The 16,236-nt window shown below is 43.5% G+C and overlaps 1 protein-coding gene across 2 annotated transcripts in view; it reads right to left on the bottom strand.

Moving 5' to 3' along the window:
• The window catches only part of fbxw4 (F-box and WD repeat domain containing 4), a 72,923-nt gene that overhangs the window by 640 nt on the left and 56,047 nt on the right, over positions 1-16,236 (bottom strand). The window contains exon 7 of one of the 2 annotated variants that reach the window (XM_053436327.1): positions 12,048-12,188. The exons of the other annotated variant lie outside the window; for it this stretch is intronic. Within the exon in view, the coding sequence (XP_053292302.1) occupies positions 12,048-12,188 (141 nt within the window). The remainder of the gene's footprint in view (positions 1-12,047; positions 12,189-16,236) is intronic. 2 annotated transcript variants of the gene reach the window in all.

Below are 16,236 nucleotides of genomic sequence, written 5' to 3'. Positions count from 1 at the left end.
AATATATGTACAGTTCAACATACAAGGGATATTCTAACAGAAAAAAAGAAATGTGAAGAGGAATCAGGAACAGTTGTGCACATTGTATTTAATAAATCAGACTGGTTGTTATAATGACAATAACAACTTGTACATATCATAATTGTATCAATAATAAATCCCCAATCACGAAGATGTTAGTAACTACTCTAAAATAATTAAATGACTGTGTAACAACTGAACCAATTTACCGTGTTGTGTGTGTAGGAGACGATTCAAATTCCTATGATTCCAACAAATAAAGAAGCCTCTCGCAATCTGTCTGAATCGAAAACTTTAGGGAAAATTAATGGGCAGAAAATACATATGACAAATTCTCCTTTTTCTTAAAGTCCCCATATTGTGTAAAAAAAAATGCTCTGGGCTTTTACTATCCATAGAGACTTGAAGGGGTCAGTAGGTACCCTCAAAGTATGAAAACAGTCACCTTGCGGACATTTTCAGTGACGTGTCGCTGTGCTCACTACGGAGTAACATAGACATTTCTCGTTTCTGAAACTCACATTCTCTGATACCGCTCCATTGGGCTGTGATTATGGGGCGTGTTTCAACCGAACCAGAAAAAAAAATGCCTGTTGTCTCAATTGGATTGACCTACAACCAATCAGAGCAATGTAGTATGTGACGTATGTTAAGCGACGCATTGTGAGTTATTTATTAACGCCGGGTTCACACCGGACGCTGAAGCGACGCCAAAGCGACGCTTAAGCGCAGTGCCAAGCCTTAAATAATAGCTGGCTCCCATCCACTCCCATGTTAAACCTTTGTGCGGGTCACAACGGAGGCTGAAGCGCCGCGCTGCACCAAGGCTGCCTAGCGCCGTGCAGCGATCGTATCGGCGTCGAGTCTATTTTTTGCGCTTGATGCGAGTGTATCGCGCCAGGAAACACACTGAAAAATGATTTTAAACGATATTGATGACATATTTTATATGATATAAATTATCAAATATGCATCCCATACTTTGAATTCCCCTTCTGTTGTACTGGAGTTTTAATTTTACCAATGACATTATTAAATGTCCCCCTCTGCCCATCCACTAAAGCCACACAAGAAGTCATAAAGATAAAAAGAGAGAGAGAGGGGGGCTACATATTCTCCACATAGGCTTGAGAGGAGAATACGTAATTTACCCTCGAAACTCGACATTTAACGGAGCAAAGAGCGGAGAAGTTCGTCAACATGGATGACATTAAATTAATAATTGAAGTGGAGAAGTACAGTGAGTTGTATGATCCTCGGAACATGTTGTATAAAGACAACACAAAAAAAGACAAATGTTGGGATGCTGTTGCTTAATTTTGGAGCAACAAGTAAGTATATGCTTGAATACTACTGGATCAACGTGTGATATTATTAGCGCTGCCCGGTGGTTCAGCGTCGCTTCAGTGTCTGGTGTGAACAGCCAAGCGCCGGCGCGATATGGATTAGCACGGCGCGGCGCTTTGGCGTCGCCTCCGCGTTCTCTGTTCCTCTTTCAAAATGAATGCGCTGTCGATGTCTTCTAAAACAGACTCAATGACAGCATCTACACATCTCAGCTCTCCAGCGGCAGGCATGTTTGTTGAAAACAAAATCAACCCAAGCGCACTTTGATGACACGGTTGATTACGTTACTGTTGATCATCTGTCCATCATCGTATAAAGCCCGCCCTGACAATCTGATTGGTCCGAACAGTTTCTGTTCGGGCATAATTTCTTCCCAACGGAGCGACTCCAGACCGAACTTCCTGACCTCAAATGTTGTGGGCGGGGCTAAGTTCGTCTGGCATCCAGGCTAACGTACTGTAACTAGCGACGATACTCCTACATTGGCCGACTGTTCTGCTAAAACAACATAATGATGTTGTAACTTACTATTCAGAAACATCCTGTTTTAACTGACTGTAAATATGGGGCTGGTCTTCTATAGCTTGATTTCAGCTGTGTTTACAGCCAGAGATCGTCAAATGCGGCAGAATGAGACTGGTGATAGGCCTGGTCGCGTGTCACTCAAAGTTCAGTCAGCCAATCAGAGGAGGGGCTCAAGAGGCAGTCGAAAACAGCTTGTTCTGTGTCTGCAGCTCCAGAGAGGGGCAGAAGAGAGGACATGAAAATATACATTGCAGCAGTTTTTTCAGCTTTAAACCACTGATATATCATCTTAGGGCTACCAATACCTCCAATTAAAACCCAGAAAGGAGTAAAATATGGGGTGGAGTTGCATCATGTTGTAGGTAGATACCCCTCACCTCACCCTTCCAAACATAACATGATATGTATGTATATATATATATATATATATATATATATATATATACATTTATATCAGTGGTGCACCGATGTATCGGCCGTGCATCGGTAGCAGGCCGATATTCGCCTCGTTTACTGCAATCGGCGCATCGGTAATAAACTTGACTTTCAACGATGGCATTGGCCGATGTTCATTAGTATTGTAACGTCCCCGCCTCACAGACGACACGGAACTTCTCTTAATTGTAACTTCATTAAAGTCAACACGAACATGTCACACTCCTTGTTCCTTCTCAAACACTTCTTTCATCAACAACCATCTTCGACACTTCCTTCCTCATTCACCCCCGACCCCCAACAACCCAGCCAATGAGAACGTGTCATCCCACACAACCCCACCCCATTGGTCTAGAACTGTCACATGCCCCACTCCGACCTGTTCACTGACCCTCAGGACATCTCAATACTCCTTTAACACGGTGTCTTAACTGAACATAAGTCATAACAACACATGAGCATAAACCCAGTCCTCAAAAACAGCTCAATCTGAGGAGGGCTGTTTTAGACAGGGTAAAAAGGGTGTGGTTTTAAATGAACCTTGTGGTATTTTGACCAAAATATGTTACAGACATTTCATTAAGACCCCAAGGAACCATATCAATTTGTGGTAAAATGGGCATAATATGTCTCCTTTAAATAAAGTTAAGTTAAACTAAAGATTGTTTAATAAATCTGATTGAATTTGTGCTCATTAAAAGATAAGAGTGATAAAGGGCTGAAATAATTTTAAATTGTGCTTTTTAAATAATTATTTAATTATTTGCCTGGCACAAAAGGGTGAATGAATAACACCAAAAACAAAATAAACAAATATCAGTATCGGCTATTGGCTAGAATGTTGTTTTAAACATCAGTATCGGTATCGGCCAAGAAGCTAGTCTGTGTCTGACTGAACTCTTTGCAATAAAGTTCGGAGGTGGGCGCATGAACAGTTTGGGCCAGATAAATGGCCTTCACACAATGATTAATAATAAACTTTCCCTTTCTAGTGTTTAATCTTGAAATTAGAATGTGTGTGCCTCTCATTGTTGTTTAGTTTCACACCTAACATATATAAAAGGTCTGCTAAGAGCTGCTGCCTGTTGTGAGACTGTGAAATCTGTGACATACTATACACTGTACTTTAACTTGTTCTCATACTTAACTTTTACATTAAAGCATAATTCCCTTAGATTCATTCAACTTCACACAGAGTTCAAGCAGCTGTCCCAGGTTCTGGAGGTCGGACAGAGTGACATTGTTGTTTTGGTTTCGATGATCCTAATGTTTACACAAACAGAACGTACAGCCGATGTAGCAGGTACATAATATTCTTTACTTCAATTGTCAACACCAATGGCCTACAATATGTCAGCTGTGTCAAGGCTGTCATGAAGAGAACATTTTGCCTAGCAACTATCAGAGGAGCGTGACTGGGAGTGGCTCCTTGTCACTTCCTTATTACAATCCCAAGAGGATGGACTACCTACTGTTATAAGATAAACAGACGCCTGCTGTTTAATGCGTTCTGATGCGACTCGAGACTGTCCATTACTGCTAGAGTGCCGGGTATAGTGTTGGATGCCCATTGTTTAAGCTGTTTATACCCTTTCATTGCTTTCTAAATAAATACTTGATTGAACCAAACCATGTCGGTCTTCTCATATTTAGGATAAACGACCACGCAACGACAATACCCAGAGTTCTTGGTAAGTGTCCTGTGCGATTTTAACGAAGGAAACCTCAGCCATGAACTCTCCAAATACAAACAGTTTACTAAATTTCAGACCAGGCAGGAGAACACTTTGGATCTCTTTTACACTTCAGACAGTGAAGCCTACCACGTTGCCCCCCGCATTGCACTCTGACCACATCATGGTCCACCTGATTCCCGATACAGGCATAAATAAAGCTCGTAAAACCTGTTGTGAGGACATCTAAGAAGTGGACCAGGGAGAATATAGAGGACTTTCAAGTGTGTTTGGACTGTACTTAATGGGATGTCTTCATGTCTGCTACCAACTGTCTGAATGAATACACAGACGCTGTGACTTCATACTTCATCAGTTTCTGTAAGGACTGCTGTATCCCATCACGTACCAGGGTGGGTTACAACAACGCCAATCCCTGGTTCAACGCCAAACTCAGACAATTAGGTTGGCGAAGGAAAATACTTTTAGGAGGTTTAGACAGGTTTAAAGAGTCCACGTACAAGTTCAGCAGGGCCGCGAGAGATGCACACCAATTCTAAGCTAATGACTCTGCTTCTGTCTGTAAAGGGCTCAGACAGTTCACAAACTACAAACCTTCAGCCCCCCACTCCATTAATGACCTGTGCCTGGCCAACCAGCTGAACAAGTTCTACAGTCGTTTTGAAAGACATTCGGACAAACCCGACACCATCCCCCACGATGTCGCCCCTATCCAAAAGTCACACCAGCTCAGCAAGGTTGCGTTCTTTCTCCTCTGCTCTATTACCTGTACACAAGCAGCTTCACCTCCAGTCACCAGTCCATCAAGCTCACGAGATTCTCAGGCAACACCATTGTTGTGCAATAGTAGTAGTAGATTTGACGTTGGCTAATTATTAATAATCATGAAATATGATTATTAAAATAAAAATTATTTATTTAAAATAATAAAAAATTATAAAGCTATTAATTAAGAATAGTAAAATAATTAATTTAGAAATGATATGGTTATCAATTAAGAATAGTTAAATAATTAATGACAACAATAAAATTATCAATTAAGAATAATATAATCTATAATTATTACTTATCGTTGCGGGGCACCACCCTGTTTACAGGGACCAACAAGTCAATCTTTAAAGGGTTGATATCATATTTAATATGAATGATTATATAATAAACAATGAAGGGTTTTAAGTTCGAGCACAGGCTAAAGTAATCCAGCTGTATTCATATACATACAGTGGCATAAGTATTCACCCCCTTTGGACTTTTCTACATTTTGTCATGGTATAACCACAGATTCAAATTTATTTCATCGTGAGTTTATGTAATGGACCAACACAAAATAGTGCATCATTTGGAAGTGGGGGGAAATAATACATGGATTTCACAATTATTTACAAATAAAAATATGAAAAGTGTTGGGTATTCACCCCCTTTACTGTGAAACCCCTAACAAAGATCTGGTGCGACCAATTGCATTCACAAGTCACATTTGCAAGTCACATAATTAGTAAATAGGGTCCACCTGTCTGCAATTTAATCTCAGTATAAATACACCTGTTCTGTGACGGACTCAGAGTTTGTTGGAGATCATTACTGAACAAACAGCATCATGAAGACCAAGGAGCTCACCAAACAGGTCAGGGATAAAGTTGTGGAGAAATATGAAGCAGGGTTAGGTTATAACAAAATATCCAGAGCTTTGAACATCTCTCTGAGCACCATAAAATCCATCATAAGAAAATGGAAAGAATATGGCACAACCGCAAACCTACCAAGAGGAGGCCGTCCACCCAAATTGAAGAGTCGGACAAGGAGAAAATTAATCAGAGAAGCAACCAGGAGGCCCATGGTTACTCTGGAGGAGTTGCAGAGATCCACAGCTGAGGTGGGAGAATCTGTCCACAGGACAACTATTAGTCGTCTACTCCACAAATCTGGCCTTTATGGAAGAGTGGCAAGAAGAAAGCCATTGTTGAAAGGGATCCATAAAAAATCCCGTTTGGAGTTTGCCAGAAGCCATGTGGGAGACACAGCAAACATGTGGAAGAAGGTGCTCTGGTCAGATGAGACCAAAATTTAACTTTTTGGCCTCAATGCAAAACGCTATGTGTGGCGAAAACCCAACACTGCCCATCACCCTGAGCACACCATCCCAACAGTGAAACATGGTGGTGGTAGCATCATGCTGTGGGGATGCTTCTCTTCAGCAGGTACAGGGAAACTGGTCAGAATAGAGGGAAAGATGGATGGAGCCAAATACAGGGAAATCCTTGAAGAAAATCTGATGCAGTCTGCAAAAGACTTGAGACTGGGGCGGAGGTTCATCTTCCAGCAGGACAATGACCCTAAACATACAGCCAGAGCTACAAAGGAATGGTTTGGATTAAAGAATGTTAATGTCTTAAAATGGCCCAGTCAAAGCCCAGACCTCAATCCAATAGAGAATCTATGGCAAGACTTGAAGATTGCGGTTCACAGACGGTCTCCATCCAATCTGACTGAGCTTCATCTTTTTTGCCAAGAAGAATGGACAAACCTTTCCATCTCTAGATGTGCAAAGCTGGTAGAGACATACCCCAAAAGACTTGCAGCTGTAATTGCAGCGAAAGGGGGTTCTACCAAGTATTGACACAGGGGGGTGAATACTTATGCACCCAACAGATGTCAACTTTTTTGTTCTCATTATTGTTTGTGTCACAATAAAATGTATTTTGCACCTCCAAAGTACCATGCATGTTTTGTTGATCAAACGGGAAAAAGTTCATTTAAGTCTATTTGAATTCCAGTTAGTAACAGTACATAATGGGAAAAAGTCCAAGGGGGGTGAATACTTATGCAAGGCACTGTATGCACAAGTAATCACAGAAAACAAATACTTCAATTACAAAAGGATTTATTAAAGGGAAATAAAGTTAGTGTTATTCAATGATTCTTCATTAAATATTCACTTAACCCTCAACAAGAGTAAGGAAAAATGACAAAAAAACTTTTAACAGGGTAAAAAGAACATAGAAACCTGAGAGAGAGCCACATGTGAGGGATCCCTCTCCCAGGACGGACAGAAGTGCAATAGATGCCACGTTTAATTGTTGTAATGTCTTGTTTTAATCATAGTTCATGGTCAGCAGCCACCACGACCAGGATCCACCATTACGATCGGATGCCACCATGGTCAACAATCATGATCCACTGATGCCATCAGGATCCACCATCAGCTGCCACCTCCACTATCCACAATCAGATGCCAACACGATACAGAATCTGTCATTATTATCACGATCGGCCAGCACGATACAGTATCCACCATTAGGATCACGATCTCTGATTCGTGACCTTCCATCATAATCAACGATGTGACCGCAGACGATCAGGCAAAGGGACTCCGGGGAAGAAGTCAAGTCAGTAACATGTTTTGATGAGATATTCATTTATTTGATGTGATAAGGAGGGAGAAGAGGAAGGAGAAGCTCCATGTGTCGTGTCCCCCGACATTATAGACCTAGAGCAGTGTTACCGGCACCAGACCTAGGGGAAATCTGGACCAGCAGCAAGGGTTACACAGGCTAGGGAGCTCTGTGTAACCAAAAGATACATAAATCTGTGGAATTTAAGAAGGGAGACTAGTTACATGTCTTGCTCAGAACAAACTCAGATTTAATATGAGATGCGCACTACCTGAGCCCGTGCATACAGACGCCCCTCAGATCCACCGCTGCACCACAGCGCCACCCACTGTCGTGGAGCACAACTGTCATGACAAACTGTGAAAATGGTTCAGTTGTCTTTCAAAAATAAGGGGGGTATCTGTTAAACAAAAAACTAAATGCATGGCATTTTCAACCTATTACAGCAGCATAACCAAGAACTGTGAAAACGACTTGGAGCTAAACGCTCTCAAAACAATGATGACTGTAGACTTCAGGAAGAGCTAATTCCAGCCTGCCCCCATCACCCTGTGTGACTCTTCAGAGTAAACCATGGAGTCATTGCGCTAGATGGGCACCTCCATCACCCAGGACCTAAAGTGGGAGCTGAACATCGGCTCCTTAACAAAAAAAGCCCAGCAGAGGATGTACTTCATGCAACAGCTGAGGAAATTTGACCTGCCAAAGCATTTGATGGTGATCTTCTACACTGTCATAATTAAGTCTGTCATCCTTATCCATCACCGTATCATATGCTGGTGCTGCTGCCAAAGACTGCCAGACTTCAGCGCATTATTCGCTCGGCCGAGAAGGTGATCAGCTGCAGCTTGCCCTAGTCAACAGGACTCTGAGGCGTGCAGGTAAGATTGTGGCCGACCCTCCCAACAGGACATGGACTGCTGCTGGCCCTATCAATAAGGTCCAGGACCCTTTAACTAAACTGCACCGATGTCCCTGCCTGGGACTGTAACACTTTGATCCTTTAAAAATTACAATAACTGTACATTTTGAACTAGTCCTCCTCTAATAGTATTTTTTATTTTGCTAATAGTTTTTTTTCAAATAGCTTTTTTAATTTCCTATTTTCTATATTTATAATTACACAAACACCACAGCAAAGTCCTCGTAACCTTCTTGGCAATAAATACACACACACACACCCTACCCCCCAATGCTCTGCTTAACAACCGGGGTCTTTGCTTTAACTTAAGCCTGCATACTAGCTATAGCTTATTCTGACACCATTTACTGTATAACAACCGATATGTTTTTGGGACTGTGCATGACTGATACATTATGGAAGCACCGTGTTTTTTCACTTCAGATACAAGTATTGAGAATACAACATTTTTCGAGCAGAAGCAAAAGCTGACATTGCAGCCAATACAGTGACTGTTTCCCCTGCTTCTCTTCTGGAAAAATTTCATCCTCACTTATGGGATGTGGTGCTCCTCGAATATCTTGCATCTGCCTTTTGTCCTCTGTTTGACTCAATCCACAACCTATTGTTTGACAGTAGTTTTACCTTAATGTGATGGTATAAAAGTAAGCAATAGGCTTAGAGTCAGCGAGTGACTTTGTGTGTGTTTTAAGTTTATTTGTATGTGCACGTGTGTGTGGTGTTTAATAAATATGTGCAAGAGCATATCAGTCACTGACTGTTTGTTGGAGAGCCCCGTGGCATAAACCACTGCCACACTGGAGCCAAACGTGGGGCTCTACACAGCCAGAGACACGGACCAGCAGGCGGAGTGGGAGCTGGTGCGGAGGATGAAGAACGTGGTGCCGCGTACCGGGAGGAGGGAGCGGCCTACAGACGGGAGCTTGAGGCGATCCTGAGCCAGGTGGAGAGGGAGGCAATGCTGGCGGGGTGTCAGTTGGGCCAGGCGGGACCCGCTCCTCCTCCAGCCTGCCACATCGCGCCGAAGGAGCAGGTGAGCGTGTCCCCAATTTCGCGTGTAGCACAGGAGGTGATGCTGGCGGAGTGTCGAGCCTGCCACACCGTGAGCGTGGCATCGATTTGGCATCAGCATGAGGCGATGGAGGTGACTGAGAGCGGGGCTCCGATTCTGCGTCCCCGCCCCGCTCCGGAGAAGCCAGCCGCAGGCATGCCGCAGATTCCGCTCCCTCGTGCAGCGCTGAGGCGGGTTGAGGGCAGAACTCCTTCGGTTCCTGTCCTCACGCCCCCTGTTCCGGCACCCAGGAGGGCAGTGACACCTGCAGCCCCTGTCCCGTGTCCCCCCTTTGCCGGAGAGGCCGACGCCAAGGTCCCCTGCAGCCCCTGTTCCCTGGCCGACGGAGAGGCCTAAGCCAGCGTCCCCTGCAGCCCCTGTTCCCTGGCCGCCAGAGAGGCCAAAGCCAGCGTCCCCTGCAGACCCTGTTCCCTGGCCGGCGGAGAGGCCGAAGCCAGCGTCCCCTGCAGCCCCTGTTCCCTGGCCGGCGGAGAGGCCGAAGCCAGCGTCCCCTGCAGCCCCTGTTCCCTGGCCGCCAGAGAGGCCGAGGCCAGCGTCCCCTGCAGACCCTGTTCCCTGGCCGGCGGAGAGGCCGAAGCCAGCGTCCCCTGCAGCCCCTGTTCCCTGGCCGGCGGAGAGGCCGAAGCCAGCGTCCCCTGTAGCCCCTGTTCCCTGGTCGGCAGAGAGGCTGACACCCGCAGCCCCTGCAGCCCCTGCACCGTGTCCCTCGTCGGCGGAGAGGCCAACGCCTGCCGGCCCAACTGGCCTTGGTCCGGTAGCCAGGGCGCCAGGGCAGCGTTGCCCACCTGCCCGGCCTCCAGAGAGATGCTACGGACGACGAAGCCCATCTGTCGACCTCTGGAGAGCCTCGGTGGGTGGGCTGGCTTCCTCTCCTGGTCCGTGGGGAAAGGGGGGGGGGGGGGGGAGTAGGTCAGGCCTGAAATTTATGATGGGGGTATGTGGAGGTGAGGGGTCTGGGAGAGAACCCTCACCTGCACCACAGAGGATCAATCAGCGCAGGTGAGAGCTGTTAGCTGATTGGTCCTCACACTTAAAAGGCAGTGTTTTCGTTGCCTCGCGGCGCCTCAGAGACTAGAGACCTGAGAGAAGCTGGACTCGGCTGAAAAGTTAGTGACTTTGTGTGTGATTTAAGTTTATTTGTTTGTGCACGTGTGTGTGGTGTTTAATAAATATGTTCAAGAGCAATCATTCCATCTCTGGCTGTGTGATGGAGAGCCCCATGGCATGCACCACTGCCACAATAATTAATAAAGAAAAATTGTATTGTCACATTGTCCCCCCTTTTCCCTTACCGTTTCTGTGACTCCCTGGGGGTCGGGACCCATACTTTGAAAAGTAGTGCCTTAGGCCAACAATCTATGATTGACTTTTTGGCTATATCATCAGATCTGCGGTCATAAGTTCTGGGCACTCGGGTGAATAGAGGAGCAGAGCTGTCAACTGATCATCACCTGGTGGGGATTCGGTTCAAATGGCGGGGAAAGCTGCCGGAGAGACACTGAAAACCTGGCTGAGAATCCTGTCTATCCAGTTGGGGAAAAGGAATCCAAGTGGGCCATGTTCAGAGCCCCCATTGCAGAAGCAATAGGTTGGCCCAACTGCATACATTTTGGGAGGGGAACTACTCACACAGACTGTGGACATCGTAGAACAGTGTAAAGAGCATTTTGAGGAGCTCCTGAACCCATCCAACATGTTCTTTGTGAATAAGGCAGTCTGAAGACTTGCCCAAATCCCTGGGAGAGATCACTGAGGTAGCTGAGAAGCGCCCTGGTGGGAGTGCAGCCATGTAGAGGAAAGCATTCAGCTTGGGAATTCCATAATTAATCACTGCTTTTTACAGATAATGTGGTACTTCCTCAGTCAGTGTCCTTCAATATGCACTGGGGCAGTTTTCGGCTAAGTATGAAGAGGTCAAAATGAGAGTCAGCACCTCCAAGTTCAAAGCCATGGTTTTCTGCCGGAAAATAAAGAATTTCTCTTTCCAGGTTGGGTGGGATTTTCTGCCCCAAAGAGGGAGTTTAAGTGTGTGCAGGTCTTTTTCACAAGTAAGGGAAGATGAAACGCCAAATGGGCTGGTAAGTGAGTGAAGCCTCCGCAGTTATGCAGGCCTGTTGTGGTGAGGAAGGAGCTAAGCTGCAAGGCATTGTTTTTGATTTACCAGTTGATCAATATTCCAACCCTCATCTCTGGTCACAAGCCCTGGGTAGTGACCGAAAGAAAAAGGTTGCGACTACAAGTGGGCAAAATTAGTTTTCTTTGTCAGTTGGCTGGGATCAACCATAGAGATAGGGAGTTCAGACAACCAGAGGGAGCTTGGAGTAGAACCACTGCTCCTTTGTGTCTACAGGGGACACTTTAAGTGGTAGGGTATGCAGTTTTGATGCCTCTTGGGCCTTTAGAGATATATAGATAGATTTGGGCAGAGACGGAACAGGATAGAGAGAATACTTATTCCAACTGCCCAGGGAAAGCCTAAGGATTACTCAGGAACAGTTGGAAAGCATTGCTAGAGATTGGGATGTCAGGGATACCTTAATTGGCCAGCTAGATCTTCTCTTTTCAAATATTGCTCCTGGCTTTGAAAATGTACTTTGGCATGCAAACATGATAAATCAATAGATACAAAAAAAATCTACCGTGGGCTGAGTCGGAGGTCCCATAGTCGAATAAAGGTATCATAGCCACAAGTAAGGAGCTGGGATGGAGACTCAAACACCATATCTAACACACCAGCCCCACGGCGAAACTCTGAGCCCAGACTGCAGACACACTCCAACCTGGTGGGGGAGAGAGGGATAAAAAGAGACAAAGCAGGAAAATAAATTGTATTTGTTATTAGATGTGACCACATAGGCCTATATGTAAATCCTGAAAACAAACACAGGTGGAAATTATTTTCATAAATGGGCTGAAATAAAATGAACAGTTCTTGCGATATGTGTTCCAAATACTGACAGACATATCTAGAATTAGTTGTGAGGTGAGTCCACAGAAACCTGCATGCACAGAATGTTCTATTTCATTATACCGGCAGAAACCACAGAAGATTTACGCCAGGTTCACACCGGACGCGGAAGCGACGCGGAAGCGCAGCGCCAAGCCAAGCCTAAAAAGCCAGCTGGCTCCTATCCACCCCCCTGTTAAACCTTTGTATTGTTCACACCGGACTCTAAAGCGGCGTGCCAAGGGTGCCTAGCGCCGTGAAGCGATCGTTTCGGTGTCGAGTCTATTATTTACGCTCGCCGCGAGCGTATTGCACCAGGAAACACACTGACAAATTATTTTAAACGATATTGATAACATATTTTATATTATATAAATTATCAAATATGAATCCCATACTTTGTATTCCACTTCTGTTGTCCTGGAGTTTTAATTTTACCAATTTTAGCAATGACATTATTAAACGTCCCCCTCTGCCCATCCGCTACAGACACACAAGCAGTCATTAAGATAAAAAGAGAAAGGGGGGTGAATATGTATTCTCCACTTGAGTGGAGCATACAAAATTTACCCTTGACACCCGACATTGAACAGAGAAAACAGCGGTGAAATTCTTGATGATGGATGACATTAAATTAATAATTGAAGTGGAGAAGTACAGTGAGTTGTATGATCCTCAGCACATGTTGTATAAAGACAACACCAAAAAAGACAAATGTTGGGACGCTGTTGCAGTGAATGTTGGAGCAACAAGTAAGTATATGCTTTTATACTACTGGGTCAACCGGTGATATTATTAGCGCTGCATTACCGCCGTGCTAAGGATTAGCGTGGCGCGGCGCTTCGGCGTCGCTTCCGCTTCCGGTGTGAACCCTGCGTTAGAAGAACGAATATGTAACACATAGAAGACCGTTTGGCAGAAGAGATACGAAAGTATGACCACTTGTATTACGGAAGATATGGGACAAATTTGTCCGCCAGAAAAAGGCTATGAGGAGCAGCAGTGGTGATGTAAATAAACAGTCGAAAACGACTGCCACCCACAAAGAAGGCGTCTCTAAGGTCGTCTTCGACAAAAAACATTACTCCGCCTAGTGTTCTGGCGGTGAATTGCTTGGCAACACGTGCAACCCTTGGAGAACCATAAATTAAAACGAGATTGTCGACATAAATTGCGTGTAAAGCCGCAGTTGCAGAAGCATGCGCCGGCCTTAAGTGATGATCCCTGAAGATACAAAGGTGCTGGGTTTGAATCCCCATGGTGGGCCCTTGATGTAGCTATGTTTATTATTATTACAGTCTTATGCTGTAGCTCAACTTGCCATGAGCTTTAACATAAATGAGCCAGGTCGACTTAATGGTGTAGCTGAAATTAGGGGTCAAATACGCAATTTTGGCAAGTCCAACTAACTTTTTTCCAGTAAAACACCATATATCTCATTTATTTTAAGCAATTATAAATAGGTATAGAAATACACCTCATAATTATGTTAACATTTTACAGTTAAAGTCTTTAGTTTCAATTATAATTATGACGTATGGGTGGTGTGATTGGCACTAAGTTAGCTAATTGCTCCCCTTAAATGTGGAAGAGAGAGTTGGGATAGGGAGACAGAGAGTTGCCGTAAATCAATGCAGATTACATTGACCTCACCTCTGAATTGCTTCATTCAGTACAGGAATATGTGCAGGAGTCCATTTTTTCATTTGAGATCTATCTAAGATAAAGGCCTATGATCCACTTTAAGATCTAGAGAGGGCTATCCATGCCTTCATAAGTTCTCGTCGTGATTACTATTATTTTCTGTATGTGGGCTTAGACCAATCGTCTATTCAACATCTGTGCCCCATCTGCTGGGGCGCTGCTGCTCGCCTCCTGACATGAAAGAAAAAGAGGGACCATATAACACCTGTGTTGTGCTCCCTCAACTGTTAGTCACAGGATCAATTTAAAATGTTATTGTTAACTTTAAATTAATGGACTGCACCGCCTTACCTAGCTGAACTCCTTCATATTAAAACTAAAGTTAGAGAGCTGAGGTCAGCCACTCAGCTTCTCCTGGACTTACCTAAAACAAGGCACATAACCAGAGGTGATCGAGCCTTTGCAGTAGCCGCACTAAACTTGTGGAGCACCTCTCTTCTCTTTGGCCTTCTTCCCGAGTTGAGGCATTTTTATCCCAGCATTATTTTATTCTATTTTTACCATTGGTATTTAGATGTATTGCATGTTGATATTTTCTTGTTGCACCTTTTACTTTGTGAAAAACTTTGGTCAACCAAGTTGTTTCAAATGTGCTATATAAATAAAATTGACATTGACAATGACATTACACATTTCGTGTTTCAAAAAGATTATACAACATTTCTTTCACAAACAGATCAGTTCCAGTGCATTGGTCATACGGCACAAATTTTCCATTTTCTTTCACAATATAATTATTCACATCGCGTTTATAAGCTGGCTTATAAACGCGATGTGAATAATTTGATGTATTTTTCTATGGTGTCTTTTTAATTATATTGTGAAAGAAAATGGAAAATTTGTGCCGTATGACCAATGCACTGGAACTGATCTGTTACCTTAAAGGGGACATATTATGCCCATTTTACCACAGTTGATATGGTTCCTTGGGGTCTTAATGAAATGTCTATAACATATTTTGGTCAAAATACCAAAAGGATCATTTAAAACAGCACCCTTTTACCCTGTAATAAAACAGCCCTCCTCAGATTGACCTGTTTTGAGTGCCCCCCCCCCCCTTCATGAGATACAAGCGCCCAGATTTTTTGCTATCCATTACCTCTGTAGAAATATGGCTACTGGAGACGAAGATACGATCTTGCAACCATTTCGTTTTGAACCAGAGTCAGGTGAGTCGAAGCCTGGCTGCGAGCCCCAGCTTCCCAGCGCAGCCCCGCAGTTGGAGCTTGAGCTGGCGCAGCAGCAGCATCCTTCCACACTATTTCGGTCGTAATCCCATTCGACGCACTCTAGCGTATCGTTTGTGACATAGAGGAACCACAACAAATCGCGGGAGTTGTTTTTTTCCAGAGTTTTTGGGACAGTAGACATGCCATATACCCAAATTAACGTGTAGAAGCACTACAAAAGTGGAATTTTCATAATATGTCCCCTTTAACTCATACAATTAATTGACTGCTTCTTTAGGAAGAGACTGTAAGCAGGATGAATAATAGTGGGATAATCAAATTGTAAGTATGCCAGCAAGATGGACAAAAAGAAAAAAGGTTATAAAATAAGCAAAAATGTATCGCATTTTCCATATGATACCTATAAATGGTGGGAGGATATTTTTGATTGTCCTATACCATGGAAAATAAATGAAAAATTTTAAAACCAACAAAATATTTTTTCAGGTAAGATGATCTACAATTTGGATACATTTATCAAATGTTAGTTTGTTTGGCAAAATGTATTTCAAAAAGAAATTATAAAGCGATAGATGCGGGTAGTTTATTGTGGATCAGGGCTGGTATGACATTTTTACTGAACCAAATTTTTTTTATAAATGTATCTATTAATATTTTAATTTTGTTAGTTTATTTATTTACTGTTTCCTTTGTTAGGTAATTGGTTTGTTGGGCTTGTTGATAAGTTTGTGAAAATATTCATATTGGTAAAATAACAACAGAGACTTCTTCTCTGTTGTTATTAAAATACAAAAATAACTAATGAAAAAAAGACTGAACACCTTCACTAAAATAAGTTTTTGCATTGCTATTTTAATGACTCTTTAACACATACACAATGCTTATAATATGAAAGTGTTCAATTATCAAGCTTGTGCTTAAAGAGCCATGAGTGAGTACATCAAATTACTTTTGGCCAATTGCCATCACCTCTATATTATGCAAGAC

This window comes from Pleuronectes platessa, chromosome 12, assembly GCF_947347685.1.
Source record: "Pleuronectes platessa chromosome 12, fPlePla1.1, whole genome shotgun sequence".
NCBI classification, from domain to species: Eukaryota; Metazoa; Chordata; class Actinopteri; order Pleuronectiformes; family Pleuronectidae; genus Pleuronectes; species Pleuronectes platessa.
The sequence above is the reverse complement of the archived record's forward strand: the minus strand, read 5'-3'. Positions and strand labels throughout refer to the sequence as shown.